General features: G+C 44.5%; 2 protein-coding genes across 3 annotated transcripts; both read right to left on the bottom strand.

Annotated features, from left to right (window-relative positions):
• Positions 1-4,658: 4,658 nt before the first annotated feature.
• Positions 4,659-12,871, bottom strand: LOC138192417 (Na(+)/H(+) exchange regulatory cofactor NHE-RF2). The gene is made up of 6 exons (XM_069139799.1): positions 12,592-12,871; positions 11,964-12,266; positions 7,486-7,665; positions 6,837-6,990; positions 5,654-5,874; positions 4,659-5,576 (listed from the first exon to the last, which is right to left on the bottom strand). Exons 1-6 carry the CDS (start codon positions 12,796-12,798, stop codon positions 5,409-5,411), a joined length of 1,233 nt encoding a protein of 410 aa, XP_068995900.1. The 5' UTR covers positions 12,799-12,871; the 3' UTR covers positions 4,659-5,408.
• Positions 12,872-14,704: 1,833 nt separating this feature from the next.
• nthl1 (nth-like DNA glycosylase 1) lies at positions 14,705-18,283 on the bottom strand. 2 transcript variants are annotated; one of them, XM_069139782.1, is made up of 6 exons: positions 18,006-18,283; positions 17,343-17,611; positions 17,100-17,270; positions 16,845-17,004; positions 16,271-16,376; positions 14,705-15,127 (listed from the first exon to the last, which is right to left on the bottom strand). In XM_069139782.1, the coding sequence occupies exons 1-6, from the start codon at positions 18,265-18,267 to the stop codon at positions 14,833-14,835; spliced, it is 1,263 nt and encodes a 420-aa protein (XP_068995883.1). In that variant the 5' UTR covers positions 18,268-18,283; the 3' UTR covers positions 14,705-14,832. The 2 variants fall into 2 exon arrangements, with proteins under 2 accessions (XP_068995883.1, XP_068995884.1); XM_069139783.1 differs by lacking the exon at positions 14,705-15,127 and adding an exon at positions 15,134-15,401.

Raw genomic sequence — 18,283 nt, 5'->3', positions numbered from 1 at the left:
GGAGAAGACAGGGACGGACGAGTCTAGACGGAGACCAGCACAGAGAAGGTTGAGGGACGAGAGGGAGGGGCAATCAATAACCAGGCAGGGACATAGAGCTTCAGACAGGTGTGTAGTTGGCTGGGAGGACAGGGAGGACAGAGAGGACATGGAGGAGGACAGGGAGGTTTTAATGGGAATCTTAAACGTCAGAGGAACCGACCGACCGACCGACTGACCGATGGACAGATGGACAGATGGACCAACAGACTCTCAAAACTTGCACATGCTGTCCATGCAGTACACGGAACGGACTGTGGGTGGCACTATTATTTAGACTTTTTTGCGACCTGCTACCTGTAGCTAGGGACAGACAGACGGACAGACGGACATCTGAACTCTGTTTGTTTTTTTCTGGGTGATATCTTTATTTTCCGGGGAATAGGATTCAATCTGAACGACTTCATCCGTAGATTTAAGATAATCTCGCTCTCCTCATCTGTTTCCTACCTTCATTGTGACCAGAGTGCTGCTTCAGAGCTGCTCATCCATCAGACACGCTGCGTCACCTTTTTACTACCTGAGAGAACGAGAGAACGAGAGAACGAGAGGCAGAACCGAGTCTTTTCCTCAGAAAGCGTTCCTCTAGGAGGGATTAGGGCTAACAGGTTCTCACCGAGGGGACAACATCCCACCACAAACCACATCCTTAGTTGTGTGTGTGTGTGTGTGTGTCTCTGTCTCTGTGTGTGTGTGTGTGTGTGTGTGTGTGTGTGTGTGTGTGTGTGTGTGTGTGTGTGTGTGTGTGTGTGTGTGTGTCTCTGTCTCTGTGTGTGTGTGTCTCTGTCTCTGTGTGTGTGTGTGTGTGTCTCTGTCTCTGTGTGTCTGTGTGTGTGTGTGTGTGTGTGTGTGTGTGTGTCTCTGTCTCTGTGTGTGTCTGTGTGTGTGTGTGTGTGTGTGTGTGTGTGTGTGTGTGTGTGTGTCTGTGTCTGTGTGTGTGTGTCTGTGTGTCTGTGTGTGTGTGTGTGTGTGTGTCTGTGTGTGTGTGTGTGTGTGTGTGTCTCTGTGTGTGTGTGTGTGTCTCTGTGTGTGTGTGTGTGTGTGTGTGTGTGTGTGTGTGTGTGTCTCTGTGTGTGTGTGTGTGTCTCTGTGTGTGTGTGTGTGTGTGTGTGTGTGTGTGTGTGTGTGTCTCTGTGTGTGTGTGTGTGTGTGTGTGTGGTTTTCAAACCCCTTCCTTCAGCATTCTGTGTTAAGTGTGAGAAATGTGTTTGATTTGGTACCGAGCTGACTTACCGAGCTAACTTGACTCCACCACGATGTTCTTGGCACCTGTTAACTGTGACCAAGTGTGTGCGTGTGCAAGTGAGTGTGTATATGTGTGTCTACATTCGTACTGATATCCATTTGATGCCATATCGATATCTTAAGTAAAAACAGTGATTGGCAATGTCATTGTGATCTTTATAACGATTTAAAACTGGTCCATTTCCTTTCTTTTCTTTTTTTTTTTTGCTGCTACTGATGATTTTTGTTTCCATAGTGGACTTAAATTCGCACACTTAACACAAATTTTTTTTAATTTAATGCTATTTACAGTGACTGTTAAGTTGTTTTTTGCACTTTTTATTTTATTTTTTTCTTGTTTTGTATGGATTTTGTTTTTAAGCTCACCCATATGATGTGTTGACCCTGATGTCAGTGTTTGTCGTACTGTGTTGCACTGTGAAATTAATGTCTGACTGGCAACGATCTCCAACTAAAGGCAAATAAAACAAGTTTGTGAAACTGCGACTAATCCGCACTTTTACAATGACTAACCTGCCATATTACTGAGGTGTGTGTGTGTGTGTGTGTGCGTGTGTGCGTGTGAGAAAGAGAGATAGTCATGTGATCGCCCTTTACACTCCAACACACCACCTCAATTCACAAGTAGAGAGCACAGCACACTTACAACAGTACGAGCTAGGACAAAGCCAAAGAGCAAAAGCCACTGAAATCTCCAAGCAGATAGTAGATGGAGGAAGATGCTCCGTCATGCTGATGTAGAACTCCCGGCTCAGCAGAGCTTTTATGACGAGTCATGGGTCAGAATCTTTCCAGTTAAATTGACTGCAGGGATCTCTATATTTTCACTGATAATCGGCCAGTGTTTTGCAGCATTTGGAAACAGACGTTGTCACTTGATTTGACCTCGACTGACCACCGAGATAATCAACCGATCGTTAGTCACCTGGAAGACGAGACAATCTGAACCCGTCTGCTTCTACTTCCACGTCTCCGAGTTCAGCTTGGATAAGAAAACATTCTTCTTCCTTTTAGTGTTTCGTTTTTTAGATTTGCTTTCCTGATGTTTTTTGTAGTTTTTGTATGGGAAGGTCCGTGTATGTTTCCTGTAGTCTGCTTCAGTGACAGTCGTGAATATGCCGAGTTTAACAAAAAGGAGACGACTTTTAAAACAGAGGAAGTGTTCTTTGTTTTTTTCTAAATTCTGTTTATGTAATAAAAGCATGATATTGTTGCAGTTTGGCAGAAAGACTTTGGTACCTTTTGTTTTTTGACTTTCACCAGTCGTGTTCCCTTTTTTTCAAGGTGGGAATGAAAATAAAATGCTTTTTGAGTCTGATATGATTTATAGTTCATGTGTGTAAAATCTCTTGAAAATCCAGCTTGATTGTGGATTGTTGAAATAAATCATGTGCATGCTGAAGGGTGGTTGTTGAGCTGCCGCTCCGAGTCTGTTTGTCAGCAGATGAAAGGTTGAGCTGAAATCGGCCGTTAGAAAACACCCCATCCTGATTAAAGGATTTTCTTTTTCTTGAGAAAGTTTTTATTTTTTTCTAGTTTTTTTTCGTGACACTTTCAGCATCCGCGACCACCTCAGCTGAAGCCCTTCTGGCCTGCCGGTACCTGTCAGCTGCTTCCAGAGACCCCAGAGTCAACCAGGCCCGAAAGGCCTCCTTTTTCAGCTCGACAGCTCCCCTCCCCCCCGCTGTCCACCACCAGGGTCTCGGGTTGCGGACAGATGGATGGATGGACGGCTGAATTGTTGGATGGACGGATGGGTGGATGGATGAATTGTTGGATGGACGGATGGGTGGATGGACAGACTGACGGATGAATGGATGGACGGATGGGTGGATGGATGGATGGATGGACGGACGGATGGATGGATGGATGGCTGAATTGTTGGATGGACAGACGGACGGATGAATGGATGGACGGCTGAATTGTTGGATGGACGGATGGGTGGATGGATGGACGGACGGACGGATGGATAGATGGATGGATGGATGGATGGCTGAATTGTTGGATGGACAGACGGACGGATGAATGGATGGATGGCTGAATTGTTGGACGGACGGACGGATGGACTTTTTAATCACATCTGTCCGTATTTTAGATCCCTGAATGGGGATTTATTTTCTTTCAAACTTACCTGCCTCCATCAAGTTCTTTTAATTCCAGCTGTGATATCATAATCAGAAATAATAATAATATCCAGAAGTTGGGCGCCTCAACAGGAAGTGTGTGTGGGTGAGTGTGGTGTGTGATGAAGATCTCCGTCCATGATGATGATGATGATCTCCGTCCAAGATGATGAAGATCTCCGTCCATGATGATGAAGATCTCCGTCCACGATGATGAAGATGATGAAGATCACCGTCTGCTGCAGATCCTGCAGGCATCAATAGAAACACATTAAACATTAATGTAACTGATGTTAACTCATATTTAAACAAAGATCTACCAAGAAATATGAAACAAGCTGTGATCCAAATATCTCTTCAGTGTCGGACGGACGGCTTCCTCCCTGAAACAGAAAGAGATTGAATAAAATGATATTATGTATGTTGGTTTTAATTTGTTTCTGGATTATCACGTGTGCATTCATCTTCCCAGTGAGAAGGTCTCCTTTCCAACTGAACTGATTCTTCCATTCAGGTGTGTCAGAAGTGTCCACCGACCCGGTGGATCTCTGCAGCGCCGTGATTTCAGGTTTCTGTAACGTAGCACACTTTGGTTTTGTTTGTGACCTTGATCGACCTCCCGGTTTCCCTTCAGGCTTGAGGAGCAGAGAGGCAGAGCGAGTTTAGGAAAATCCCTGAGTTGAGATCTTTTCACCTCTTCGTCAGTGTCTCCCTCCTAATATGTGACTTTTCTATCCCTGTATTCAGATAATTAAAGCCAACACCGTCACATCTACATCAGGACACTTCATCTGCATCCAAGAAGCTGCTTTTGCTTTCAGGTCAATTTAGTCTTCAGAATATCTGTTTGTTTCTACGATAAACTGGTAAATTGATCTCAGCAGACGTCTCTTCTTCTTTCGGTGTCCTGATTCGGCCTTTTGTTCATGGATGGATTGTTGCTGTGAGACAGATGTCCTGCTGCCCACAGATGTCCTGCTGCCCACAGATGTCAGCATAGAGTTCAAACTGTCTCGTCAGCAGATTCACCTTTAGATGAGTCACATCCAGTCTTGTGAGGCAGGTCGCCATCAATCAGAATGATGAAGTCTTTACGATCATTGCTGGCATGTTGTTGAATGAATGTTGTTGCTGGATGGATTCATCATTGGTGCAGAAAGGTAATGAGTGTTTGGGTGTCGACCCAACAAGTAAACCTCACATAGAAAGACACAAGTTTTCACTTCAGGTCCATTAACATGAATACTTGACTTTAATGGGAGTAGTGTGAAGGTTTATTTCACATTGAGAAGTTTCAACCAAGAACATTGTGGAAAAAAACTCCTCAAAGCTACAACAGATGACCAGAGGGTCGACTCTTCTACTCAAATCAGTCTTTTACATATTTTCCCTGCCAGAAATCACTCTGGAACATTTTAGAGAAGCACTGAGGTGATCAAACATTTATTTCTTAACTCCTGTTCGTTCTGTATTTACATTTAGAAGTTACATGGTAGCTAATCTGGAAACTAGTAAATACACATAACTACAGCAGGACTCAGTTCTGATGACCTCACTTTAAATTAATAAGACAAACTGTTACTTCAAAAACAATCAAATCTACAGAGAATAAAGCTCAAATCAGACGAGCGCTGATGAAATGACTGAAACAGCTTTTCCAGACGGAGAGTCTCAGAGGAACACCGGACCGAGCAGGCAGCATGTCAGTCAAAGTTCTGGCCGTCATTCATGTCACTCTTTATTGTCGTAACATTTATGATGCACTCAATACAACATGTCTTTGTCCTTACAGATTCTGTACACGGACATCTTGAGAATACTATTTGATATCTGAAAATGTGTTTTTACACCGAAAACAATTATAGAGTTGGACTCCAAATGTTCCTGCCACCTGTTCTTCCTTTTAACTCTTCGTGGTCCAATCTTTTGGAAGATGTTTTTCTTTGGTTCGGTACTGACAGTAAAGAATCATGATTGTCCCCCTTCTTCCATCTTCTTGGGTCAGAAGTTGCTGAAGATTTCTTGTTTCTTGCTCCAGTCCATGGGGGGTGCACTCTTTTTGTTGCGGCTGGAGAGGACCTTTAGTTTGGCCTCAGCGGCGGTGGGACTCAGGCGCAGGCCGGTGTCGGTGAAGGGGTCTAAAATCCGCCTGTCGTCCTCATCGGGGACCTTCAACACACAAACAGACATCTGTAAACCTTCATGTTGTTCTCCATCACGTCGGTGTCACACAGCTGCTCTCTGACCTGGATGCTCATGTCTGAGCTGCTGATCTCTGATTGGGTGGTGGAACTTCTGGAGGACTGGGACGCCGAGCTCCCATTGGTCTGGCATTTTGGAGACAAGTTTGTGATGGGAGAGTTTGTCAGAGTGACGTTTATGGTTGGTGGATCTGTGGGGGGGAGGTGAGAGGGCGGAGAAGGGATGGGGGGGGTGCTTCCTGTGGCCGAGTCATCCACGTAGACCTCTGGGACAAAGAAAACGGAAACAACATTACAGGGAGAGTTTGGGGCTTGTTGGGAGGTTTGAGGTTCTCGTCCGTACTCAGTGTGTCGGTCGGAACATCCTCAGTTCGGAGGGAGCGAGAGAGCTTTTTGAATTTAGTGTCAAATTTTGGATTATGAATTTTGGATTATGAATTTTGGATTATGGCAACGGAGACCCTTGAAATGCTTCAGAAAGCCTACAGCAATGAAGCAATGAGCAGGTGGAGGTGTTCTCAGGAACATTCCTGTTTCAAGAGGGGCGGAGCTTCACTGTCCAGGACTGAAGAAAGTGTGAGGTCAGGAGACACCAGGTGGGGTTTTTTGTGTCACCGTGAATTCAGTCCCCAGAGTCAGACTGTCAACACCGTTTCCGCTGGCGAAACATTTGGTGCAAACGACCTCAACTGACGAACGATGACACTCGTCCAACGTGGCAGTGGCCCGATCAGAGCACCTGGAAACCTGGACGTTTCTCGCCCTTAACAACACAACCAGCCCGACTTGCTCCGGATGACGTCGTTCTGTTCCCCAAAACGTGGTCTCTAACTCAGATGTGGGCTCTCTGCTCCAGTTTCAGGTCCAGGGCGAAATCGGTGCTGATTATGATCAAATGTTGAAAATCACAAAGATCATAGCTTCTCTCTGCTTCATCCACTTTATGGTTCTGTGCTCCGTTCACAAAACAGGAACTTTTTGACTTCCCCTTGGATACACTGCTGCTTTGTCAGCAAGAAAACGTATTTTAACTGTCTAAAAAAAAGTCAATATGCCAGTAAAGCAGCCTGCTTTTCCAAACTGGGGACGTACCGACTCTGGTTTATGACAGGAAATACACTGACGATGGACAAAAACCTCAAACAACTTGAACTAAACTAAACTACCCCTTTAAGTGTTCTGTTGGAGAGCAGGAACAGTTATGTCAGGGAACATGCTGTTATTTAACCTCTGATGTGGCTGCTTGTCGGTGTGATTCCCAGTCTGTGGAAGAGCTCGTCCGTCTCCTGGTCGACCACCAGGAGGCGCACTTCCTCCCCTCCTGCTCTGATGAGGGCCACCACCTCCGTGTGCCTCAGGCCCTCCGTGCTCACTCCGTTCACCTGAGACACGAACAGGAAACATCACAGGAGACAAAGGCAGCGGAGGAAAGATCCAGAAGAGGAAAATAATCGTCAGACTGAAGGGAGGACAGGAGGGAGGAGCTGTAACACCACATGACCAGCAGGAGGCGGAGCATGTCTCACCGCAGAGATCAAACACAAACCGGGTTTGAACTAATTTGAATGAATCTTCTTCCTGCTTCCACATGAACTGTTCACCTCATGGATGGAAATGGAAACTCATTCTCACACATCTGCACGTCTGCATGAACCACAGCAACACATCTGTAAGCCTGTCCGTATTATCTCGTCTTTCCTTCCTTTCCCCTTTAAACAACACCTCTCTCCCATCTGCTCTCAACCAGAGTGCAGCTAATCTGCTCTAATCCAATCACACCTCAAATCACTGCACAGACTTGATTAATACTGGCAGTTGTTATTTCCCAACATGTTCCATCTCATGGTGACGTCCCCCTCAGAGGGTTTCAGTTGTACCTCCACCACTCTGTCTCCGGCCCGGATGCCTGAACTCTCAGCAGCTGAGTCGGCGTCCACGGACCGCACAAACTGTCCGTTCCTTGTCTTGTCGTTGTGCAGGTTGAAGCCGTAGCCGAGCGACCCCTTCAGGAGGTGAAGCAGACGGGGAAGCAGCTCCACCGACGGCTCGGCTGGCGGCTGCAGGTGGAAATCACAAAGATGAGAACTTTGCAGAGAGACGCGATCAAACGCTGTCTATCATACTGGAGGAGATCATCTGAGACTTACCATCACGTATGAAGTATTGATCAAATCATTTACCACAAATCACACACGGTATACTTCATATTACAGAAAACCATGCTGCTGTATTTGAGATTTTCTTTTCCATTCATTTCCACATTATATTCCACTTAATTAACATCCGTTACACTCAACATCAAATGTGTATTCATGTTTTCAAAATTAGATTATCAGCGCGTGGTCATACATTTAAAGTTCAGACTGATTTAAATACTCGTCACTCATACGAAGACATATTAGCAAAGAATTCAGGGCAGACTTAATATTCATTTTGAAGGATTGCAAAGCCAGAACATGATGACAGATATGAATGACAACCATCGGCTGATTATAACGGCACGAAAAATGCATCCAAAAAAGAAAGAATCTGAACATGTTTGGCAAATATGTAAAGATGATAAAGTTCTTATTTAGGCACTTAGAAGTTAAAACCCTGGTGTGGTTTTGTGCTGTTTTGGGAGTCGGTTGTTTGTGGTGAAGTTGTTTAAGACTTCACTCTTCTTTTGTCTCACTTTCATGCAATAAACCACAAATCATGGCCTCAAATCAACTCCTGTCAGAACAAACAATCACACAAAAAGCCAACTGTAGCTTTCAGAGATCCAAACTATGACACGTTGTTGGATTGCTTTGCAACAGATGAGACAATAAAATGAGTTAAAATGAATGTGTAGGTTAGTTGGATATTTATTTTACAAATAAAGAACAGTAAATTAATGTAAAAGTGGAAACAAATCATTACATTAAACATGAATCCCATTATTTTCATATGTATTTTTTCCTCTGTACTTCTTTGAATGTGTGTATGTGGAGTTGATGTGGAGCAAGCGGCTGCAGGACGAGTCTCTGCGGCTGCAGGACGAGTCTCTGCGGCGCAGCGTGGCCTATAAGTGGATTCACCTGCGGGACATTAAGACTGATCCTGAGCCTGATGTCCTGCGACACATGGCATGACTCGCCTCCCCGTGTGGACCACAGCTTCTACTAGCAGGTCCGTGCTGTGTGGGAGCTCTGAGCCAGCGATCCGTCCGTCCTGAAGCTCGCCCGGCTACAGACTGTCTGCTGACTCAGCTGTGACTACACCTGAACAGGTGCGCTGCCCCGAACACCTTCTGACCGACCTCTGTTCTTTCTGCTCCATCGACTCCAGACAGGATGTAACACAAAAAAACAGACTGGATGGAGTTGTGAGTGTTTATGAATAATAACGTCAGTGTAGCAGAGCACATCCCTGTCTGTCATGGAGCAGAGCACCCTGGCGACAGATCGCCATGGTGACATGCCGACTGCTTTCTGATCTGTTTATGTGCTTGGCCTGTTTGCTATAATTGCCATGGCCCAAATTAATTGACACACACGCTGAACTGGAAATATCTAAGCTGATCTATTTGAGATCCTCAAGGGGTTTTTCTACAGAAAGAATATTTCCATGTTGCGGTAAAGTGACTTCTAAAACAAGTTGTTTACTTGACTGACAGACTGTATTGCCTGCAATATCAATAATCATTTGTTTTTATGTAATTTTCAAGCAACAATTACAAACATTTACAGGTTCCACATCTTTTAAATGGGACGATTTGGTGCTTTTTGATCATCTTAAGATGACTTCTTGAGCTCTGGGGAATTATAAAGGCCATTTTCTCAGTTATCTGACATTTTATACACTAAACCATGAATTGAATAATCAAGGCAGAAGTCTGCATGCTAATTACCAGTAAAAATAATCATTAGTTGCAGACCTAGTCTCAATTTAAAACCTGTAATTTAACATCTTATGGCTAGAAATGCAGATTTCTCCTTTGTTTTTCATGTACGTCAAAGTGTTTAGTGTCACATTTTTGAAGATAACCAAGTCAAACACCACAAATTTAAAATGAAAAACAAAAATATATATTTTTAAAGTAAAAAAAAAAAAAAAAAAAAAAATAGTTCAGCAAGATAAGTGAAAGTGTGTCTGCGTGTGAGTCCGGCAGACCGGTGAGGCTTTGATAGCAGCAACACTGCTTTACATAAGACTCTACTGTATATGGGCATCTGCTGCCATCATAACAGCATGCAACAGTGACATCGCGTCTGTATTTACATGTACGATGAGGTGAGTGTCAGTTACAGGATGGAGAGATTGCGTGTGTCGTTTGTCTGCTTATCAAGTGCATGATAATCAAAGTGGCCTTTAACTGGGACTCATTTGAATCAGTTACTGGCCACAAATAATCACATGTAACGACGTGCTGGAAATTATATTGTCATTTTCGAGATGATCAGTATATTTTCGTACATTTGAATAAATGTCCACTAGAAAGGCAAAGTTTCACATACAGTAAATTGTGTATGAAAAAGACTTGTTTTTGATGCATTCTTACTGCAGGTACATCAAAGAGAAACAGCATATTAAAGCTGATTATTTTGTCAAGTACATTAATATTAATTCTGTGCCCTCAAAGGGACTTAAACACAGCAGAAAAAAGACTAAACTCATCCTACTATTCTGGGGTGTCATATCACTCCGTGCAGAGGACACCTGCACAATATGATGTCATATATTAGGAAACTGAACTCATGGCTGAAGCCTCTGTTGTGATGTAACGTTGCTCTTGAAGTGTTTCATGTTGTTTTATCTGAACCTTTTCCCAAAGCTGTTGAAGACGGCGTGATGGCCGGCCTCTATTTACTCCGCCTGCAGCTGAACAGGTGGCGCTTTGACGTGAGACACTGGTCTCCAGGATCCTGCTTCACTTTGTTTAGAGCCCAAACAACAATCTCCCGCGTATTTCTGCAGCCCGGCAGACATTCAGACGTCACAGTGATGTCCGATGGCAACTTGTAAGAATTGAATTTCCTGCATCAGCCACACTAATTGAGAAATGTAGGAATTTGAATGAGTTGCTGTGTTAACGGAGCTCTTACAGCATACGAGAGAACGTTTGAGGCTTATAGCTGATCCTAGTTTTAGCTGAGGTCAGAGGTCAGAGGTCAGAGGTGTCCAGAGTCCCACAGCATGACAGTGTGACATTGGGTTGTTGAGTTCAATTATGCAACATCGTCATGTTAAAATCGGATCCCTCCTGTAGCTGCTCGGTAGTTTCTTTCTTCCCAGCAGACAATCAAAGGCTGCTTCGTCAAAACTTTAACTAAAGTCGAGTAAACGAGATCATTTCTAAAATCTGTCAAAATAAGAACTTCGATGACAAACATGTCTCGGACTTGATGGTTTCTGCTCAGAGAGACTTTCATTTTGACTGTTTCTGAAACTCTTTCCATAAAAGCTCTGCTACGTGACCACATAAAGCGCACATGTCACAAGGATCCAGAGGGATCCAACGGTTCTGTGTGTGTTGTGCCGGAACCGGTTAGTCCGGTGGGAACGACTCTGCAGCTGGATGAGGGATGTGTTGACTCTAAGTCTGCATTTGAAATGTTCGCACCTCACAACAGGGCTCTCATCATATTTAAACAGATGTTTGACTCACAGAATGTCCTAAGAATAGGACAATAAAGCATGTTGATGCATTGTGTGTGTGGTGTGTGTGTGTGTGTGTGTGTGTGTGTGGTGTGTGTGTGTGTGTGTGTGTGTGTGGTGTGTGTGTGTGCGTCCGTGTGTGTGTGTGTGTGGTGTGTGTGTGTGTGTGTGTGTGTGTGTGTGTGGTGTGTGTGTGTGTGTCCGTGTGTGTGTGTGTGGTGTGTGTGTGTGTGTGTGTGTGTGTGTGTGTGTGTGTGTGTGTGTCCGTGTGTGTGTGTGTGTGTGTGTGTGTGTGTGTGTGTGTGTGTGTGTGTCCGTGTGTGTGTGTGGTGTGTGTGTGTGTGTGTGTGGTGTGTGTGTGTGTGTGCGTCCGTCCGTGTGTGTGTGTGTGGTGTGTGTGTGTGTGTGTGTGTGTGTGTGTGTGTGTGGGTTCTTCATTATCTGCTACAATTACAGTTATTCACTATTTAATTTTCTTTCCCTGCAGACTTCAACCTACATCCAGTGCAGATGTTACACATGTTAAAGAGAAGTGTTCAGACTGCTGAAGGATTGTTTCCAGACAGTCCAGATTAGTGCTCCACAGGGAAAAGAAGGCGTAACACAGGGTTACACACACTTAACACAGTAACACACTGGTTCACTGCGAGCGTGCACAGTGATAACAATCCACCTGCAGACTTCTCCACTAAAAACAAAGCAGATAATCCTTAAAGACCACGTCCAGCCTTACCTCTGAGTCCGTCACTGAGGATCTCTGCAGCTTGCCTTGTGGGACCATGCGAGTGGGAGACTCTGCAGCAGGATGGAGGAATGAGTGTGTGTGGTTGGGTTTGAGTGACAGGGGGGAAACCTCTCTGGGTATGGGGGAGGTGGAAGGTGTGGGTCTGGGAGAGGGACGCGGGGAGAGGGTTCCCATCTCAACGGCGAGGTCCTCTGTGCAGGCCAGGCCGTTGCTGCGGAGGTAGTCATCCGTCTCTCTGTCCACCACCAACATCCTGCTGCGATGAGCCACTTCACGGATACGATTCACCACCTGCAGAGAGGAGAGGAGGGACAGGCTGGTTTCCTCTCAACTGGCCTGTACATATCATACTTTTATGTAGTGACAAAGACACCCAGTGATTCCCATTACACAAGGCTCACATTGACCCATTTCAGTACCCCCCCCCCCCCCCCCCCCCCACACACACACACACACACACACCTACACCTCCTCCAGCAAAGGAAAAGTGGTCTAACAGGTATAGGACTCATTGTCTGCCCCTCTGAGTTTATGTTCCTCTCATGGCTCGTCTGAGTGCACAAACACTTCAGTGATTTTTTTTTTTTAAACTGTTGTTATTTGTGCCATCACTCACTTGATGATGAGTTTCCTTCTCCACATTCTCCCCGTTCACCTCCACCACTCGGTCTCCTGCTCGTAGCCCGGCCAGCTCCGCCGAGGAGCCGGGCTCCACTTTGCGGATAAACTGTCCGCCTTTATTCCGCTCCCCGTGCAGGTGAAAGCCGTAGCCGCGCTCTCCTTTGGTCAGGAAACAGAGCCTCGGCCTCAGCTCGCTCTCCATCCCAGCGCGTCAATAATGGGAAAACAGGTCAAAGTGTCTCAGGAGAGAACTCAGGTGTTTGGTCCAAACGTTGTGGAAAGTCGCTGGCTTTTATTCCAACATATGGCTGCGCGCTTCAATGACCAAAAGACCAACATCATTCAGCATCATGCGAGTCCTTTATTAATCCACAATAGTTCCTAAAGTGCAAATCAGAAAGTAGGCTAAAACTAATGAATAATTAATCCATCGTGAAAATTCCAGGGGCTCAAATGTGAGTGCGCAAAAAAGATTCTCCGTGTGCGTAAAATTGTGGTCAAACAGCACCGACGGGGGCTAAATCCCGTCCATCAGAGGAATAATCCAAGAGATCAAAGATTAGAAAGCCGCTCCTCACACGTAACACTTAATTCTCCTCGTCAGATGGGCGTGTGTCCTCCTGTCCGACCGGGGACAGTGAAGAGGCGTCAACAACACATGCAACTGTCCCCCGGAGCGCGGAAATTAAAGCCTGCAAGAATAGATTCTAAAGTTGTTTGGAGTTACTGAGATGACTTGATTAATCAAGTAAATGAATCCTCGGAGGGCAGCCAGGGTGCGTTTTGAATGTCTGGGACATCCGCTCCTGCCTCAGGGGTGAGTTGAAACCTGACTGGCTGTGACCTGAGAAAGGAAATCTGGAGATCTGGAGATCCATAAAAGGATGAAATAGAAGCTTCCCTTGTGTTTGTGATGAAGCTGCAAGTTGATTCTCTTCAAAAGTGCTCAAGTAGCTCCAGAGTAGTTCAGGACAGCCGAGGTTGAAGGTGTGGAGACATTCACAAAGTGAACTTCTGTGGAGATTATTCAGATTATGACAGAAATCTCAATAATGCAGATGTGTTCTTGAGCAAAACATCAGACCAGAGAGGAGAATAAACCCTGAAGACGTGTTTGAAGATGCATAACAATCCTGTTTTAGTATTTTACAGTATTTTTGTGTGTGCCTGGTGTTTTTTCCCGTTATGTGATATCTATGCTTCATCTCTCCCACACAAAGAAATATACATTAATATGCAGAACATTTTTCATTCTAAAAGTGGATCCAGGATATTTACTGAAAGACATTTCTTATTATGTGTTTTCACATTATACACATACAGTAAACGGCCTGTTTGACCAGAATTGGCATCCGAAATCACAAATCCTGCTCAGATTTCCTTCACACACCTTAAACTGAGACTTCGGTTCATCTCAGAGAAACGTTGCACCGTCTGCAGAAGAACCATCGAGTCGTCATTATTCCATAAATCATTCTGCACAGCGAGTCTTTAAATAACTTCATGTGGCTCAAACATCAAGCGCTTCTTCAGTCGCCATTTTAAAGGTCTTCAGGCCTCGTTAAGAACATCATTACTAATAAAGATCACAGAAAATAACTTTCATAACTTATTTAGAGCACGCTGCTACAGACATGCAGAATGAGATTTAACGTTTCAGAAGTTTGATCAGTTGTTTTAACTTCATGAGAACCTGAGACTTATTTTGTTTGATTATATTTCTATCTTGTGTTGTGTTCATGTTGCTTCAGAATAAGTGCACATAGAGTCGAGTATTTATGGGAGACCTAAATGTTTAAATTCTATTATGTGCATAAAAGATAACACATGGGTTTATGGTTGGTGTAATATTATATATTATATTATTATATTGTCAGTTTATGTTTTTGTCATTTTTCCTCAACCTGCAACAGGAAACTCAAATCGATGGCACATAAACTCGACCACTTTTACATCCAGTACATTTTTTATTTGGTAAAAAAGGACGAACAGTACAAAAGTATTTAATCTTATAATGAATCTATGAAGTGTTAATTTAACTCAAATTAAGGCCAAAGATGAGAAGAACTATAAACCACATTGATTTAGCTTATATGCACGTTTTAATGTGTGTTGTGTGTGTGTGTTGTGTGTGTGTATTGTGTGTGTGTGTGTGTGTGTGTGTGTGTGTGTATTTCATATATATGTGTTGTGTGTCTTTGTGTTGATCATCTGCTCGGAGCTCAGAATACAAACATCAAGCTGTAATGTTGGTTTTGCGCCTCCTTCTCTGGTTGGAGGAGGAAACAGGCTCCTGCTTTATCTCCTGGTGTTGGACAGCAGCTTCCTGTCCCGGGTCAGTCTGGGTTTTAAAGGAGGAGGGTGGACCTGGACAGCGCCGTGATCCGGCTTTGGGCCTCTTGGCAGGCGAGAGCTTGTGTGCGGACGGACAGACGTGCTGGTTCAGACAGACGGAGCAGAGCGGGTTGACGGGAAGACAAACCTGCTGGCCGAAGCCGACCAGCAGCCGGTTGATCTCGCTCCACAGATCTCTGCAACAGACCAACCAGCTGGCTTTACAACCGTCATTCATCTGTTTGGCCACTTGGGGCAGTGAAACCACATGGAAACCCAAATTGGCATATTTTTCCCTTTTTAAAGTTTTAACAGCGAACATGTTGCCAAAGAGTCTAAAGAGAACATTCAGGTCTCTGAAGGAGGACGTGAAGTTCAGTTGCCTCTCCAATTACAATATTCTTTTGAGCTCTGTTTTGGTCTCCACCAACTCCTGAGCGTCCTCTGGGCTCAAAATGGCTCCGACAAGAGCTGCGAGATCCAAACAGAATATATTTGTGTGGTGAAACCAAAACAATGAACTGAAAGATGCTAAAATGCTGCAGCGGGACCACATTTACATGTCTTTAGGTTCATGTGTCAAAGTTACTACTTCCTTAAAGTTATGCAACCTTCGTTGTCATGGTAACAGCAAACGTGGTTTTAAAAAGCTGTCCTGACCCGTGGTTGGAAACATGCCTCTAACAGGGAAGTAGAAGATTGTTTGAGTGGATAATAATAATAATAATGATAATAATAATAATTATAATAATAAGAATTATAATGATAATAATAATTATAATAATAATAAGGATAATAATAATAATTATAATTATAATAATAATTATAGTATAATAATAATAATGATAATAGTAATAATAATAATAAGAATTATAATGATAATAATAATAATTATAATATAATAATAATAACAAGGATAATAATAAGAATTATAATGATAATAATAATTATAATATAATAATAATAATAATAATGATAATAATAATAATTATAATATAATAATAATAATAAGGATAATAATAATTATAATAATTATAATATAATAATAATAATAAGGATAATAATAAGAATTATAATGATAATAATTATAATATAATAATAATAATAAGGATAATAATAATAATATAATAATAATAATAAGGATAATAATAATAATAATAAGGATAATAATAATAATATAATAATAATAATAAGGATAAGGATAATAATAATAATAATAATAATAATAACAATTACTATAATAAGGATAATAAGTTTACAGACGTGTGAACGTGGTGAAGAGCAGCATTAATCATGAGGTAGTACAGGTACGGGTCAGCGGTGAGTCGCCGTGCTGTTACCTTGGTAACCACTCCTCCAGGCCCTTGCGTGTCTCCTCCGGGTTCTTGCTCGGCGTGGTGAACCAGCCCAGTCTGTTGGAGATACGATGGACGTGTGTGTCCACTCCTGGAAACAACAGCAGTTCCACTTTATTAGGGACGCCTGGCTGAAACTAACGCGGTCTCTGACCTTCACCAACGTCCTTCTGCTCAGAGAAGACTGAACTTTGGGATGTTGTTGAGTTGAAACGCTTCTGCTGTTCTTTAACGTTTCATCTCCATCAGACTCGACGTCTCCTCGATGTCTGGAGACAAAATCTGTTCTGGAGACAAAATCTGTTCTGGAGACAAAATCTGTTCTGGAGAAGTTGAATGTTCGAACACGTCACTCTAAAATGTTCATGATGTTAACGCAGCTAAGTTTGGTGAAATCTTCATTACCACCACCGGACACCACCACCACCGGACACCACCACCACCACCGGACACCACCACCACCACCGGACACCACCACCACCGGACACCACCACCACCGGACACCACCACCACCACCGGACACCACCACCACCGGACACCACCTACGCCGGACACCCACCTATGCCGGACACCTGGTTCCAGGCGATGTCCATTGCCAGGTGAGCCATTTTGGGTCCAACTCCCGGCAGGCGGACGAGTCCCTCCACGCTGTCCGGGATGTCTCCTCCAAACTCCGTCTGCAGCAGCGCGGCCGTCAGCTTCAGGAACTTCACTTTGTTCTGGTGAAGAACGGAGACAGAAAGCAGAAGAACAGAAGGTTTGAGCTGTTATTTACTGAACCGTCGTGACGAAACACAGGAAGAACATCCGTTACCCTCCAGAAGCCGACGGGATAGACGAGTCTTCCCAGGTGTTCATCATCGGTAGCGAGGATGTTTTCAACCGTGCAGCCGTGAGCTCGGAGCTTCTGCATAGCAGCTGCTGTCACCTGGTCTTTAGTCTGACTGGACAGCATGAGTGACACCAGCACCTGGAAACGCCTCACCTGGGAAAATATCATGACATCAATACCCCTCCTGAATCCTGCAGCGTGCAGACAGACGCGGTCCTCAGCTACCTGGTCGGAGGCCTGGAGGTCGTAGCATCGCTCTGCTCCCATGTTGTCTACCGGAGCATCACGGCCGCGCCGCATCTCACGAATCAACCCGAGTTGTTTCTTCCAGTCGGGAGGTTCCGTCCTCCTCGATGGAACACCGTCACCCCCGTCATACTCCACCTGCAGCTGGCGCCTCCTGCGGCCCTGTGAGTGCAGCGGTGGAGCTGCTGCTTCTGCTTCTGGTTCTGGTTTTGGCTGCACAGTGGGGGGGCGAAGGTTCTGACAGCTGCCTGGATGAGAAGAAACACGACAACGTAGTGAGTCCACAGACACCTGAACGTTGTCCCTTCATCCATTATTATGGACATCAACATCTCACTCATTACAGCAGGAACACGTTTCTAAAAGAGAAACAGATGAAATGAACACGTGGTGATCCAGCAGCTGAAGAGAAGTTCCTCAACAGACCCAGAAGGACCTCAGGACCTCAGGACCACGTTTACCTCCAGAGGGAGACTTTACAGCATTTAGCATCCTGAACCCTATTTCATGGCCTGTAGTTCATGTTCCGGTTTCTCTCTCCTCCTCCGCCTCGAACTACGGACGCTGTTGGAGGTCAGATGAGTCTTTTAGAAACTAGTAACGTGAAAATCTCTCCAGTATTTTCACATTACATCAGCCTACCGTGAACGTTCCCGGTAGATACGGAGGCCGAGGAGGGTGTCTGCTTGGAAACTCTCGCCTCCTCCAGCTCCACCTTCACCGGTTCCGCGTTCCTCCGCCGGCTGCTCAGTTTGGACCCGAGAGAGGCCGCATGTGAGCCGCCTGCAGCTCGGGTTCCTCTCCGGGCGACAACACAGCTGTCCTGCATGAAGTACGGTGACGTCATGTTGAAAAGCCGGACGACATAACGACACTGCCTCGCGCTGCAGCGGACGTGAAGCATCTGACGTGCAGCTGAA

Source organism: Embiotoca jacksoni, unplaced genomic scaffold (genome assembly GCF_022577435.1).
Source record: "Embiotoca jacksoni isolate LCO1_2020_lvr unplaced genomic scaffold, fEmbJac1.0.p SCAF_85, whole genome shotgun sequence".
NCBI lineage: Eukaryota > Metazoa > Chordata > Actinopteri > Embiotocidae > Embiotoca > Embiotoca jacksoni.
The sequence above is the reverse complement of the archived record's forward strand: the minus strand, read 5'-3'. Positions and strand labels throughout refer to the sequence as shown.